This window comes from Netta rufina (assembly GCF_964035555.1).
Source record: "Netta rufina genome assembly, chromosome: 7".
Lineage (NCBI taxonomy): Eukaryota > Metazoa > Chordata > Aves > Anseriformes > Anatidae > Netta > Netta rufina.
The window spans coordinates 15316984-15330480 of record NC_140130.1 but is presented as its reverse complement, the minus strand read 5'-3'; the positions used below and the strand labels follow the sequence as shown (position 1 = coordinate 15330480).

At 41.2% G+C, this 13497-nt stretch overlaps 1 protein-coding gene across 2 annotated transcripts; it reads left to right on the top strand.

Annotated features, from left to right (window-relative positions):
- The first annotated feature begins 1035 nt into the window (after positions 1-1035).
- On the top strand, positions 1036-11815 carry VDAC2 (voltage dependent anion channel 2). Of its 2 annotated transcripts, XM_084289759.1 has the most exons (10): positions 1093-1194; positions 1627-1681; positions 4927-4998; positions 6049-6098; positions 7301-7453; positions 7535-7587; positions 8019-8246; positions 9413-9563; positions 10378-10435; positions 11263-11815. In XM_084289759.1, the coding sequence occupies exons 2-10, from the start codon at positions 1648-1650 to the stop codon at positions 11352-11354; spliced, it is 891 nt and encodes a 296-aa protein (XP_084145885.1). In that variant the 5' UTR covers positions 1093-1194; positions 1627-1647; the 3' UTR covers positions 11355-11815. The 2 variants fall into 2 exon arrangements, with proteins under 2 accessions (XP_084145886.1, XP_084145885.1); XM_084289760.1 differs by lacking the exon at positions 1627-1681 and having other exon boundaries at positions 1036-1194.
- Positions 11816-13497: the final 1682 nt, after the last annotated feature.

The window sequence follows — 13497 nt, the reverse complement described above, 5'->3', positions numbered from 1 at the left end:
ATGCTAAAAAGAGATCCAGCTGCCTGATGTAAGTAACTTAACTTTTATTCTGAATGGATTTTTCTATTGTGGATATGAATAATAAATGTCTGTTTTTAAATAATGAACAGTTTATGCCACAATGTATTTTTACTTAATGAGACCTCTGTCTATTCCCAACCTCTGTTCCAGTGCAGAGTAAGACAGGCCGCTTGTCTACTGTCATCTATTCTCTCAGCATGTGGTTTCCTTTCTTGATTCATCAATACATTCCCTCACAGGCCTGCCAAGCTGGCATCTTTAAGAGTATCAGAATTAAGTGTACTAGCCCCTTGGGTGTCCTGCTGTGAAAGTATTGGGTTTTAACAGAGGTGAATCAGTTGCTGATCTTTTGATGTAACTGAGAGATGCTGATTGGCATTATGCTGGGCCTTAATGTTTTTTTTTTTTTTATTATTATTTTTTAATAAGCTGGGGAGTTGCTGTTGTGCCCGGTATTGTGGTGAACTGTTGGTGTTTGGTGGTCAGTTGGTGTTTGGTGTTACACTGTTCCTGCCGCAGCACCGCAACGTGCAGCTGTGTCCCTTTGACTTTCTGCTGTTCCCTAAGGGCACTGCCCGAGCACACTGCGGGGCCTAGCGCGCAGTGACCCGTGTCGGTGACCGGGGCTGCGGCCGAGCTCCCCGTCACCGCCGCCGCTCCCGGTGGCGGCCCCGCACCCCGCGAGGAGCCCCCCGAGTTCCGCCGTGCGCGGCCGCAGGGCGCGGAGAGGCCTCGCCCCCCCCCCCCCCCCGGGGTGCCCGTGAGGCGCCGGGCGCGGCCGTTGCCGCCCTCCCGCCGCAAGCCCCGCCCTCCCGCGGGCCCCTCGCGGCCGCCGGGGCTGCCCGCGCGAGCGCCTGCGGCTCGCGGCGCCCCCCGGGGGGCTCGGGGCTGGCTGCCGGCTGCCGCGTCCCCCCGCGCCCTCCCCGGCGCGTTTCGCGGGGCGGCGGCGGCGGCCTCGGGCGGGCGGGGGCCGCCTCCCGGCGTGGTGCGGCGGTGAGGCGGGGCGCGGGGCGGCCCTGGCTCGTTGGGGTCCTGCGGGGCGGCGGCGGGCGGGCGGACCGGTGTCTCCTTCACTTCGCCCTCCAGTGCCAGCGCCTGCAGCAGCGCGGCCTCCTCCCCGCTCCGCCCGGCCCCGGCCCCGGCCCCGCTCCGCCGCCCTCCCGCGCCAGCCAGGTGCCGGCCGCGGCCGAGGGGGCGGCGAGCGGGGCCGGGAGCGAGGCAGGGGCGCGGGGCTGGGGCTGGGGCTGGCTGCCCGGCGGCGGCGGGGCGGGAGCGGCCATGGGGGTGCGCGGGGGGGGGGAGGTGGCGGTGGAGCCCCGCGGGCGCGGTGCCTCGGGGCTGCGGCCCGGCCCGGCCCGGTGCGGGCGGCGGTTACATAAGGGCGGGGGGCAGCGCGGGATGCCCAAGATGGCCGCGCCGGGGAGTTCACCTTGCGGCGGGGCCCGAGCGGGGCCGGCGCTGCCCGGGGAGGGGAAGGGGGAAGGGGGGGGCCCGGGCCGCGGCCTCGCCCTCGCGGTGTGGGGGGGGCTCCGCTGCGCTGCCGCTTTCGGTTTGTGAGCGCGTGGCTAACCCGCAGCTGTTTAATCTTCTCTCCCTTCTCCGTAGAGCCTCTAAATTGGCCTAGCTATGGCTACGCCAGTAGTGTGCCAGCCTCCGAGAAGTAAGTAGGGAGACAGGTGAAGCAAGGGTAATGAGGTTCTTTTTGTTCTGTAAGCGTTAGGAGCAGTCTCAGTGTAAAGGTCAGTGTATCCGATACATTTTTAACAATAATATTTTTAGGAATTTCTACTTATCTGTTACTATTTGCGATATCAGAATACAATTTTAGTGTAGTTGCTGCCATTTACAAAATGGGATGAGTGCTAAATTTTTTTTTCATTACATGACCTCTAGCTTGATCTTCAATATCCTGAGGTCTAGAAATCTTTATAGAAGTCCTTGGCATTCCTTTAATTACAGGGTGCGACACAGTTTTGAAATGCTACCTCGAAGGAAAGTTGTCATGTAATCATTCTGACAACATTTTTACTTTTTTTCCTGTTCTTTTTTCTTATTTTACATTAGAAGAAGGCCTATTTGTGGATCTTGAGTAACAGATTCCTTAACGATTTTTTTTTTAAAGAGGGATAAAGTGAAACAAAGGTTAGGGTGGAGCTCCCACTTGCTACCAGTGCATTCTATGTTTATGAAATGAAGAATAAGATCCGACAGTTGCTTTCACAACCAACCTATTGTCATTAAGTGTTACCTGTATTTTAGGCACTTCTAATTACTAGTTTACATGAAAGGCAGTCAAAACAGGATTGAAGAAAATTGCTTCTGATTGTAAGAGTTTGCAGACCTAGCTATCTTACCAACTCTAGAGGAAACAGGAATGAGTTTTTTTGGCCCTGTTTTCATTTAATGAGCTTTCTCATGATGACACTAGCTTATCAAGTGTTTAGTATACCAAAAACTAACTTGAGCTTTTTCCTTTTTTCCTCTTGTATCACTGTTAGTAAAGAAGTAAAATAGTAGCTTGAAGGTCATAAGCTGTTTTAACTTTTAATCATGAAACTTAGATCTGTAGACTGGAATGTCTGACAAATACTGGTCAGCTTCCTCACATAGGGAGGAAGCTTAACTTGGCTGGATAAAACAGCGACATCCTTTCACTGCAGTATTTATTTAAATTTAGACAGATACCAGTTTGTTAACCTTGCAGGCCTTTATGGCTTAATATAAATATCTGTAGTGATTGTCTATTCAGATTTTAAGTATTTAAAACAAGAAAGAAAAGCTCATTTGTGCTGTCAAAGTATGCCTATGCTAAAGGCTAGAGACTTATTCAGAGGAGAAGTACGTAGCTAAACCTTCTCTGTTATTTTAAACTACTAATGAATTGTACAGCAGGGATTTAGAGTGTGGGAAGACTACTGTTCCCGTAATTTCTTATAATTTGGTCCTATATCTCATAGTTTTATTGACTAGATTACAGAAATCATTCCCTGTGATGACATGTGGACTTGTGTCTGTTCCGCTATTGAATCTTTTCCTGAAGCTTATCTTAGTTACTGCGGACTTTAACTTGGGCTGAGCCTTTTCAAGATTCAAGTATGTTCAAGTAATTTTTTTAACAGACAAATGACTCTGTTAAGAAGTCTGTTTTCTTAATACTCTCCAGTAAGTGCTGGATGTCTTTATCTACTGGCTTGGATGTGGAGCTTAGCATTCCTTACTAAAGATTTATTTTTAATTTATTTTTAGCTAAACTGTAAATGTATATGATTTTGCTATGATGCAGTTCAAGTCTTCCTCTTGTGGTTTAGGAAGATGGGGAGAGGTACTCTGGACAATGAGCAAACAAATTTTGGAGGAACGATGTTTAGGCACAAGGCTTTTTCTTACATGCTAAAAAACTTTTTAAATAGTAGCAGTTGCTTACAGTTAGGCTATAGCTGGCAGGTAGTATTTTGTATGGATGCTATTCTAAAACAGTGTGTTTAGTGGAATGATGCCCTACAGGAAATTATTCCGAATCAGGAATATCTTGCCTGATTCAGGCAAGTTCTCCTTTTATGCAGATAAGGCCAAGAGAAGATGAAAGGGACTTTTAAAAAAAAGAATAAAAAGCCTGCCTCCAATCCCTTATTATTGAATACACTCATAATGATGTGTAGAAGGAAATATAAATCTTAGTTAAAATTGCTTTCTAAAACTGGAAGTCATGTTTTCAGCTTTCAGTTGAAAGTTAATATATGAGAGTACTGCCCTTATTTTTTTAGGTTCTAAGGATGCTTTTCTGTTTACTTTAAAACAAAACCCATGCAAGAGCAGGATGAACAGTGAATTATGTTCATCTGGCTTTCAGCAAAACAAATGACTGATTAATTTTAAAAGATAAGAGAGGACTTCTCATTTTGTTTCTGCGTTAAGGCTTTTTATTGTGTTTGTCTAGTTAGTATTTTCCCCTTTGTTTTTTGGCCCTTTGAGGAAAATTACTAAGTCTTTGAAATATGCTCCCTTTTCTGCATTTTAAGACTTAAATACAATGCCCCTACTTATGACATTTTGCTGTTGAAGTAGTGGGAAAGCAATCACCTAAGGAAGATAAATATAGAGAGCATCTTCATGGGGAGGAGGAGCACCACGTGGTCCTGTGTGGGGCATTGGGCTGGTATCCAGCAGGCTGGGGGGACTGGGCCATGGCTAGTCTTGAACGATGGGTTCTTTAACAGTGAGATTGTCAGAAGCTCCCTGTCTGGAAGCTCTCCTTAAAAGTCATTTTCTCACTGATCCAGCACTCCTACTACTGTTTGTTTTAAGCTAACAGGAACCACCCCCCAACATAAGCTCTTGTACTTTGTAGGGTGGAAGACCTTCATATGAGTGATGGCTAGGTAACATCCCTCAAAGATCCATGCCAAATCTTAGGTCTAAATTTTAGTGTCTGCTTTGCCCTGTATTTTAAGTCTCATGCTTTCACATTTTAAAAATGAAACGTAGATCTTCTCAAATAACTTTCATAGGCATCTGTTAAATTTGGCTTTGTAGGACTTGCAGAAATAAGTCTCAATTAGTTTTTCATATTTCCGGTTTCCTGGTTTTCACTGGTTACTGCCAACTCTGGAAATGTGAGCTATTAGCTTGTAGTAATGAAAGGTGTGTGGTGAAGTCGGCTTGAAAAGTGACAATTTCTCATCAATAATCAGGTTACATATGCACAGCAAACACAATGTTCATGGTGAACATCACTGAAAATCTGTGTGTTTCACAGAACATTGTAATTGTTTGAACCACGTGTCTGTTAACTGCCTTTGTGGACTAATCTGCCTTACAGAAAGCATCTTTAAGAGTTGTGGTAACACTTCGGGGTGTGTGTGTATGGTAAAAGATGGACTATTAATTACCCTTGTTACCTTTCAGCTCCAATGGCAATTCCTCCGTCGTATGCAGACCTTGGCAAATCTGCCAGAGATATCTTCAATAAAGGATATGGTAAGAATAGCACCTCTTACAAAATAAAGCATGGTCTGTGTTGCAGCAGTGAATTGACTGCTGTATGTAGCTTGTATGTAAAGCTGAATACTCGTATGCCTGTGTTTCTGGGGAGGATATGTTTCTTTTGTGTCATTACTGTCAGCTGATAACAGATCACTGGAGGCTTTTTGTGGGCTATTTTGATGTGAAGTCTGTTAAACCTCACTGCCTTAGCCACACATGTCAGGAAAGAGGTGTACAAGTATGTGAGACTGAGCATCCACTGTTACTTAGCTTAGGAGCACACTTCCTGTACTGATCTTTGTGCCACAGCATTTGTTGGTATAGAAAGGGGAGCTACAAATATATATTTAACATATATTACCCTGTAACATTATAGTGCTTCTTTTGGGATAGCAGGAAGAGTAGCTCTCGGGATAATAAAAATCAAAATCTGTAAATGCTTAATAGGCAGTTGCACAGTTTAAATCTGCTTACTTGCAGTGCTGTTTATTTCTAGTCTTCAGGAATTCATGCAGGGTTTTTTTCACCAAGATCAACACTCAGGTCGGAGGTAAAAATGTGAAATGACATTTGCATAAACCTACTTACCTTTCAAGTCCAATAGCTGTGCATTTCCTAGTGATTTTCCTTTGAGATATTTCTTCTTAGTGCTCAGACAGAATTTTATGCGTTAGGATAGCTCTTCAAATAGCATTGAGTACATAGTATATGCCATCAAGGAAACACAAGAGAATGGATCTTGTCAGTAAATACGTTAATTCTTGGGTATTATCTTGTTAGATGTGCAGTATACAACCGAGCAGCTACTCCCTGCTTACTGTTGGGTGATGACAGAACAGAGCTCCTGGCTTCTTGTTAGGGCGGCCTCCTCTAGCTGCAGTAGTATCTGTAATTTGAGTGTTACGGAAGTCAGTCTATGGTGGTTTTTGTAGTTTATGTATATACACAGCAGTCTCAGCAGTGAGGTTGGGAAAACACCTTTTGGAAAGTGTATCTTGTCTTAATTAAAGCACAACTTTTAAACTTCGACTTCTGTTTATTAAGGGTTTGGGTTGGTGAAGCTGGATGTGAAAACAAAATCTGCAAGTGGAGTGGTGAGTTCAAATACTTATTCATTGTGTTTGGGGGGGGGGGAGGGTGGGTGTTCTGATGATTATTTAATGACGGAAGGGCATCTTCCAGATGCTATTAAGTACATTTAGTTTTATTAATGATAAATGTTTGGTGTAAAAATAATTTCAGAAGCACCTAAAGCGCAGACTTCTGAATATAACACTGGTATTGCAGTATGGGCCAATAAATAAAATCAGCTCTTTAGTAATCTTCGTAAAATAAAAAGGGTTATTAGCTGTCCTTCATCTTATGCCTGAAGGCTAACAAACAGCAGACATACATGTGTGTATATATATATATACACACACATATGTGTATTTCAACTACGGTACACAGAAGTTGTTTGTGGTACTGTTTGTGTTTTTGGAACTTTTTGACATCTTAATACCTGTATGAAGTAGTTGGTAGTGAAATTAGCACTTGGCATCTGTGGCTCTTCTTTAAAAGTAGTAAAGGGCTGCAGTGATGTTCCATGCAAGATGGCTTGGTCACGCAAGCAGTGCCTTCCATGACTTTTATCTATTTCTGGAGCAGACTTTGCAAGGTGTAAAGGTAGATCCCTGGTGCCAATCAGAACAGGAAGTTATAAGAATAAGTAGCTGTTAGAGGTGTGTTACATGCTGTGTTTGCAGAGCCCTATGATCCTGTTATAGTTTTAACATTTATTTCAGGTTGTTTCTGTCAAGGACTACCAGTAATAACTGCTAAAACTTTATGCAGAATACAGGCTCTCATGTGAATCCTGTATCAGTTGCAAGTTGTCATTCCCAGCAGGGGAATGTGCTGTCAAGTATTAAAGATTCTTGGTTTGGCTTTTGGTTTGCTTGTTACGAGTATCAAAGGTAACCTTATATTTGAGGAATTCCTTTCCTTTAGAACAGAATGCTTATAGTAACTACAGCCTTGCTTTTGAGTTACTTTATAAACCAATATGTTTTTGTAATGCTGACACAAACATCCCAGTTGAAATGGGGGTGAGGTGGTGGGGAGTCTTCTGTGTGGATGTGAATCACCTGGCTGTTAGTTCCTGTTACGTCTGTCCCCCAAGTTGTCTGTTGTTGTTCAGCTTGTTACATAGCATAACAAGATCTTAATATTTCATGAAGAAGGGTCTTATGTCATTGTGTAAGACTTCCATGGTCACATGTATCTTCAGTATTACATGGACACTGTCCTTTTTTAGGAGTTCACAACATCTGGTTCTTCGAACACCGACACTGGAAAAGTTAATGGGAGCTTGGAGACCAAATACAAGTGGGCTGAGTATGGGCTGACTTTCACAGAAAAATGGAACACAGATAACACTCTGGGAACAGAAATTGCAATTGAAGATCAGGTAATAGATTAGGAAAGTATTCAGCTCACTTACTTGACTGGCAGAACTGTATTTATAGTGTTGTCTTTTCTCTCCAATTAGATTGCCAAAGGCTTGAAGTTGACGTTTGATACAACTTTCTCACCAAATACAGGGTAAGAATTTTTAACTCTTTACCGTGTGACTACCTACATCCATGGTTGGTAAATAGCCATCTGGTCTGTCAAATCAATTGCTATTGATCCAAATTGGCAAATCCCAATGCTACTAAAGGCTTCTGCTGTTCAGCAAAGTATCTTGTTCAACAGGCTTAGTATTGTACACTTCACAACAGCCTGCTTTCCTCATTTTCTGGGATAGAAATACTTAGTTGGAATATTACAGGAGGGATGAATATGTTTCTGTCTTTATAACAATATGTGTTTTGATGTTTTTTCTGTATTTTTGGTGGGTTACCTATGCTTTGGACCAGTCTAGAGGAGGCACGTGTGTGGCTCAATGTTCTGTTGAGGCATATGGTTCAAATCTGGCAGTTCATTGAGGAAAGATCAAGCACTATCTTAAAATAACCTTTTCTCTCTTTCAGAAAGAAGAGTGGTAAAATCAAGTCAGCATATAAACGTGAATGCCTAAACCTCGGTTGTGATGTTGACTTTGACTTTGCTGGGCCTGCAATCCATGGTTCAGCTGTCTTTGGTTATGAAGGCTGGCTGGCTGGTTATCAGATGACTTTTGATAGTGCCAAATCAAAATTGACAAGGAACAACTTCTCTGTGGGTTACAAGACTGGAGACTTCCAACTGCACACTAATGTGTAAGTACTTAAAATTGTGTCCAGTTTTGCAGAAGCAGGTTTTCTTTACCCTTCACTCTAGTCAGAATACAAATGCCTTCCAAGCACCTCTTGGTATTTCAAGCATTTAAGTAGCATGCTTCCTTTGAATAGCAAATTTAAACGGACGTTAGTTTCTCGTTTCAAAACAGTAAGTACTCACTCATAGCTTATCGTTTAAAGCTTAATATGTGCTGCAGTTTTCCAGATGCTGAAATCAAAAATGGAAGCGCAGTATGCATAACTCCCAGATATGTTGGGTTGATCATAATGCTGCTTCTAGTTTGCCCAATACATTGAACTGTACCTGACTATAATATAAGGGTAGTAGATTTGTTAGAGGTAGCAATTAGCCTTGAGCTATTTAAGTAGGTCAAAGGTAGTTTCTGCAGCAAGAACAGAGCCTTGCTGTTGGACATCTTGAGTAGCTTCTTCATCTTGCATATATGGGATGAGTACATGAAATGCTTAGAGTGCAACTAAAGTGTACGGCATCTTGGTTTTGAACTTCTTTCAAATTGCGGTGTTTAGAGATCTTGGATGTCCTTCAGAACAAGCTGATCATAATCTACTGAAGAATATGGTGTTCTCAATCTAATACCAACTGCCATTGTTTCAGTGTGTTTATGTAGGACATAACACCTCTGTTTCAAAACCAAGCTATTTTGGAAAGAGATGAGTGATTGTTCCATCAGGGTTTGTGGAAGTTGAGGCAGGGTTAGCTGCAAAGCACCTTAGTCTAAGCTGTAAGAACTGCATTTCACTTCAGTAATCTCAAATACTGTGACGGTTTTTTTAAAAAAATCTTTGAATTCATTAGAAACATCAGGTATGTTCAGTAATCAAATTCAGAATGCTTGTTTCCTCGTAATTAACATTTATCTGTTAGGTTAAGCATGTAAACCGGAATCCTGTTGAAGTACTTAAAATTAGTTGGAGAGTTAGCTGTGGCAAACTGAAAGATATTTTTGTGGATTATTGCAGTTTAATTTTGCTGTGAAGTTTTTTTTCATCTTCCTTAACCCAACGTAGAAGTGTGGAACAACTCAAAGTTTCTGACTCTCGTTTGAATAAGATGAACTGTTTTTTAGAACTTGGGATTAAGTAGATATAAGGAGGTAACTTTTTTTTTTTTCATATTTGTGCAGCAATGATGGTTCTGAATTTGGTGGGTCTATTTACCAGAAAGTGAGTGACAATCTTGAAACTGCTGTAAACCTGTCCTGGACAGCAGGTAGCAACAGCACTCGCTTCGGTATTGCAGCTAAATACAAGTTGGATTCCACTGCTTCTATCTCTGTAAGTATGCCTCTAACCAAAAGGGTTATTCTAAACAACAACTTTTCAGTTCCTGAGCATATGTATGTTGTTAGTACAAAAGATAATTGGTCAAAAAGTCTAGTAAAAGCTACTCTTAAAATCCAGATGGTTACAATTAAAAGAAGCAGTATTTAAATCATTCTACTTTACATATAGCAACATCTCTTTTAGAATCTGACTCTCAAATGTTGCCCTGCTCTGCAGGACTTCACATTTATATATTAAAAAAGACAGACAACACAACCTTCAAATCTGACCCGAAGCTTACAGATCTTTCTGAACAGTCTTTTTGGAAACACTCCAGTTCTCATGGTGAGAACTGGTAAGAGATGGTTACAAAGATGATATTGCAGAACAGCTTTGCTCATTATGAGGCTGGAATCATTCTGTAGAGCAAGTGATGCAGACTGAGAGAATTTTTGCACTGTGTTATGAAGCAATTTCTGTTTGACTTGTCCTGCAAGATACTATTGGAGGATTCTTCAAATGTGTCTTACTTTGGGAAACTGGTGGTGAGTTGTTATGGCCTTCTGAAAAGAATGGGTGTAAGTTCACTTGCCAAACTACTTTCCAGTAGCAGTTCTCAGTGTCCCTGTGACCTGTCTGCATGTAAATAGGTTTCAGTTTTTCAGCTTAAGTTGTGGGGCATAGGCATAGCTAGAGAGACAGTGTAGTAAGCACAGAGATAATGAAAAAAGTAATACTGGGTTTGGTTATTAAGTTCTGGCTCCTGAATGGTAATAAAGAACTCTTCAGTTATGTTTCAATTGTTTGTTTGTTTATTTTTCTCTAGGCAAAAGTGAACAATTCTAGTCTAGTTGGAGTGGGTTACACCCAGACCCTGAGGCCAGGTAAGGACTTTCACATGCGTGACTTTTGCATACATATCTTCCATGCATCACACAGAAGAGTTTTGAGATCTGTGTATTGATATGCAACTATTTTGATTCTTCAGAATATCTTTGTCTTGAAAAGTAGGTGTTTGACAGCAGATTATGTTGCACATTAACATTTAGATAAACAAGACAGATAACACTATCTAGTGGTATTTCTGCTTTATATTACTCATTTATTTATTTAACAGTTGACTGTTGTTGGATAGCTTAGCTTTAAGGCTGTGCAAGAAGCCTTTCCTAGCTTTGTTTTTTCCTGACCTATTTTATTGAACAATAGCAGATCTCGAAAAATGCTTATTAATCAAAACAGCACACTTTCTGATCTGCATGTTCAGAAAAAAACAGAGAAACTGAACTTGTTCTGTTTAAATATGAAAACACCTGTTAATGCTACCTTACTATTTAGTTAGTTATTCATTTGAAACTTAGTAAAATACATAGTTTTCATTCCCCCCCTTCCTTGGCACAAGTGTCTGTCGTTCTATTCAGTTTCTCTTTCATGCATACCATAATGTAGAAGAAGAAATTTTCTGTGCACTTACCAAGTGGAGTCTTTGGAGATATGTGGCTTATAAAATAGTATTTTAAAAAAACATCTAGTTTGCTTGATTCACATGACTAGCTTTTGGTATATTTCATATATAAATGAATTCTTCTGTAGAGTAATTGGGAGCAAAGTAATGCACTGAGAGCTACAACTGGGACTTGAAATGACAGAGGTTGAGTTGCAGTTAAAGCTATTCTGACTATATGCTGTAAACATTCTCTCTAACATCTTACAGGTGTGAAGCTTACTCTGTCTGCTCTGATAGATGGAAAGAGCATCAATGCTGGTGGCCATAAACTTGGCCTTGGCCTGGAATTGGAGGCTTAAAAAGGTGAAGAAACTGCTGCAGAGAAGGGATATCGGAAGAATTTGGCCTTAAAATGTATTTCCAATGTGACCAGCAGGCTTTTTTTCCCAAGAAGGATGACCTAGAACAAGAGCTGTATTTGAAGTATTTAGACAGTTACTTGTTAGCTGGTTTCTAGTTAAATTGGTTACCCATCTAGTTACAATTCTGCATTAGTGCAGTCACTTAAACATTATTTAAATGTATTTAACTGTTTAATGCGCTACCCACAAATAATGAAATAGACATTTATGAAAACTGTACAATTGTGTGCATGTTTGTTTTTATGTTCCTTTTAACATTCGATATTACCATTGAATGAAAAATGGATCAGTGGATGTCTTGAAATGAGGTCAACAGTTTTGTTATATCACCTTAAATAGAAATACATTTGGTATCCCGAGACAACTCAAATTATGAATAAAACAAGTACACACACATACTTGTGCCTCAGATATTTTAAGAGTCAAGATAAGAGGGTAGTGCTCAGTTAAGTTAAACTAAAAACAACCCAAGATGTAGTGCTCTGTATCTTTGTACAATTAAGGACCCATCCCACCCATGACAACATTGAATATGGCTGGTTTTCACCAAACAGTTATATTCCTCAAGCAAATTGAATGTGTTTTTTTTTTTTTTTTTTTTTTTGTCAGGTAAGGTTTGTCATATCAGATGGTTGTATTCCCTCTGTTGTTCCATGGGCAAGACCTAACTGCATTACTAGTTGGCCTGCTGATGTAGAGAATGCAGAAAGACATGCTTGCCACATTGAGACATTTAAAAACTGTTCCTTGATGTTTTGCCCAACGGTGGAGGGAGAAAACCCACAAACACTTGTTTTGCTTAAAATTGTTTGAAGCGCGACTTCTCTGCAACTGAATGTAATGGTGTCATGGTACAACAGCCTGCTTAGCCCAACTGCTTTGAAGGTTTCTGCTTAAAATAAATAAAGACTTAATTTTAAATGGAAATGGAGGAAAATATATCCAATTTTGCTTTCCCATTGACTAATAAATCTTGGTAGATATGATCAGAAATGTGGAATAATAGAAAAACTTCGTATTTTTTCTAGGGTAGCATCTCTTAAAATCAAACTCGTAAGGTTATGCATAAGTAGCTGTGGTTGCTTTTAATGTGGGATGTATTACATGGAGTCACAGTTCTTACGTTTAAGAGTAAGATCTTGTTCTCTGCAGGGAATTGCTTGGAGTCTGTTTCTTTAGTCTCAGCTGAGAAAGCTATCTCTTTACAGTTGGTCTTGCAGCCTGTAGTTCACATGCCTTTAAAAGGAAGGGGGCTAGGTTATGGTTGTGAATGTCTGTCTGTTTTGCAAACTCTTTGGGATGTGTTAGGTTATTTAATGCCCCTAAACATCTGAGTGATTTACTTGAGATCTTGGTCCATCTTGTGCTGTTGGCCTCGTTCTTGAATTACATACTACAGTGAACTGCCTGTGTCCAGGCTTTAGCTATGGAATAATTGAGCCACCTTCTTTGCAGAAGGTGGAACCAAGCTTATGCTGTCATCTCAGCCTCTTGAGTGGGCTTGGTAGTGTCTTCGAACAGTTTTTTTTTTTTTTTTTTTACATGGAAAAGAGAAGGCTTGGCAGCATAGGTCACTAGACTTACATTTCAGAGAACCTTAGGGCCATTCTCACTTGAATACCCTTTTCTTGGGACACTTCTACCAGTTGGTGATGGAAGCAGCAGCACATAAGGTGTCATTTGTTACTCTGTAATTGCATGCAAATGTTTGAGCTGATATACTTCAAAGTATTTATACACAAGCTCTTCTAAAGCTAGAGATTGTGTGGCCAGACAATTCAGTTTTATTCCCTGTTCTCTTTTTGGTGTGACACAAAGCATCTCCAGGCTTCTCCCAGAAATAATAAAAAAAAAAAAGTGTGCCTGCATGCATCATCCAACTGTAGCACTTGGGCAAATAAAGGACTGTCTTCGCTTATGAGGGATGCCTTGCATCCTTAAACCAACACTGGCTACAGTACTGTTGTTGCTCTGGTTTTTGGAGGATTCTGATAAGGCTGTAGTGGTCTGACACTTGGTGTTTCAGGAACCAACTACCCTAGCCCTTTTCTTCACTGTTAGCTCATCTGTATTTGTCATT

Excerpts from the sequence above, each read along its gene's own strand:
- VDAC2 (XM_084289759.1), top strand. The coding sequence starts at position 1,648 with ATGGCTACGCCAGTAGTGTGCCAGCCTCCGAGAA. Across the intron at positions 6,099-7,300 it reads CAAAATCTGCAAGTGGAGTG|GAGTTCACAACATCTGGTTC; the intron begins GTGAGTTCAAAT and ends GTCCTTTTTTAG. Across the intron at positions 10,436-11,262 it reads CACCCAGACCCTGAGGCCAG|GTGTGAAGCTTACTCTGTCT; the intron begins GTAAGGACTTTC and ends AACATCTTACAG.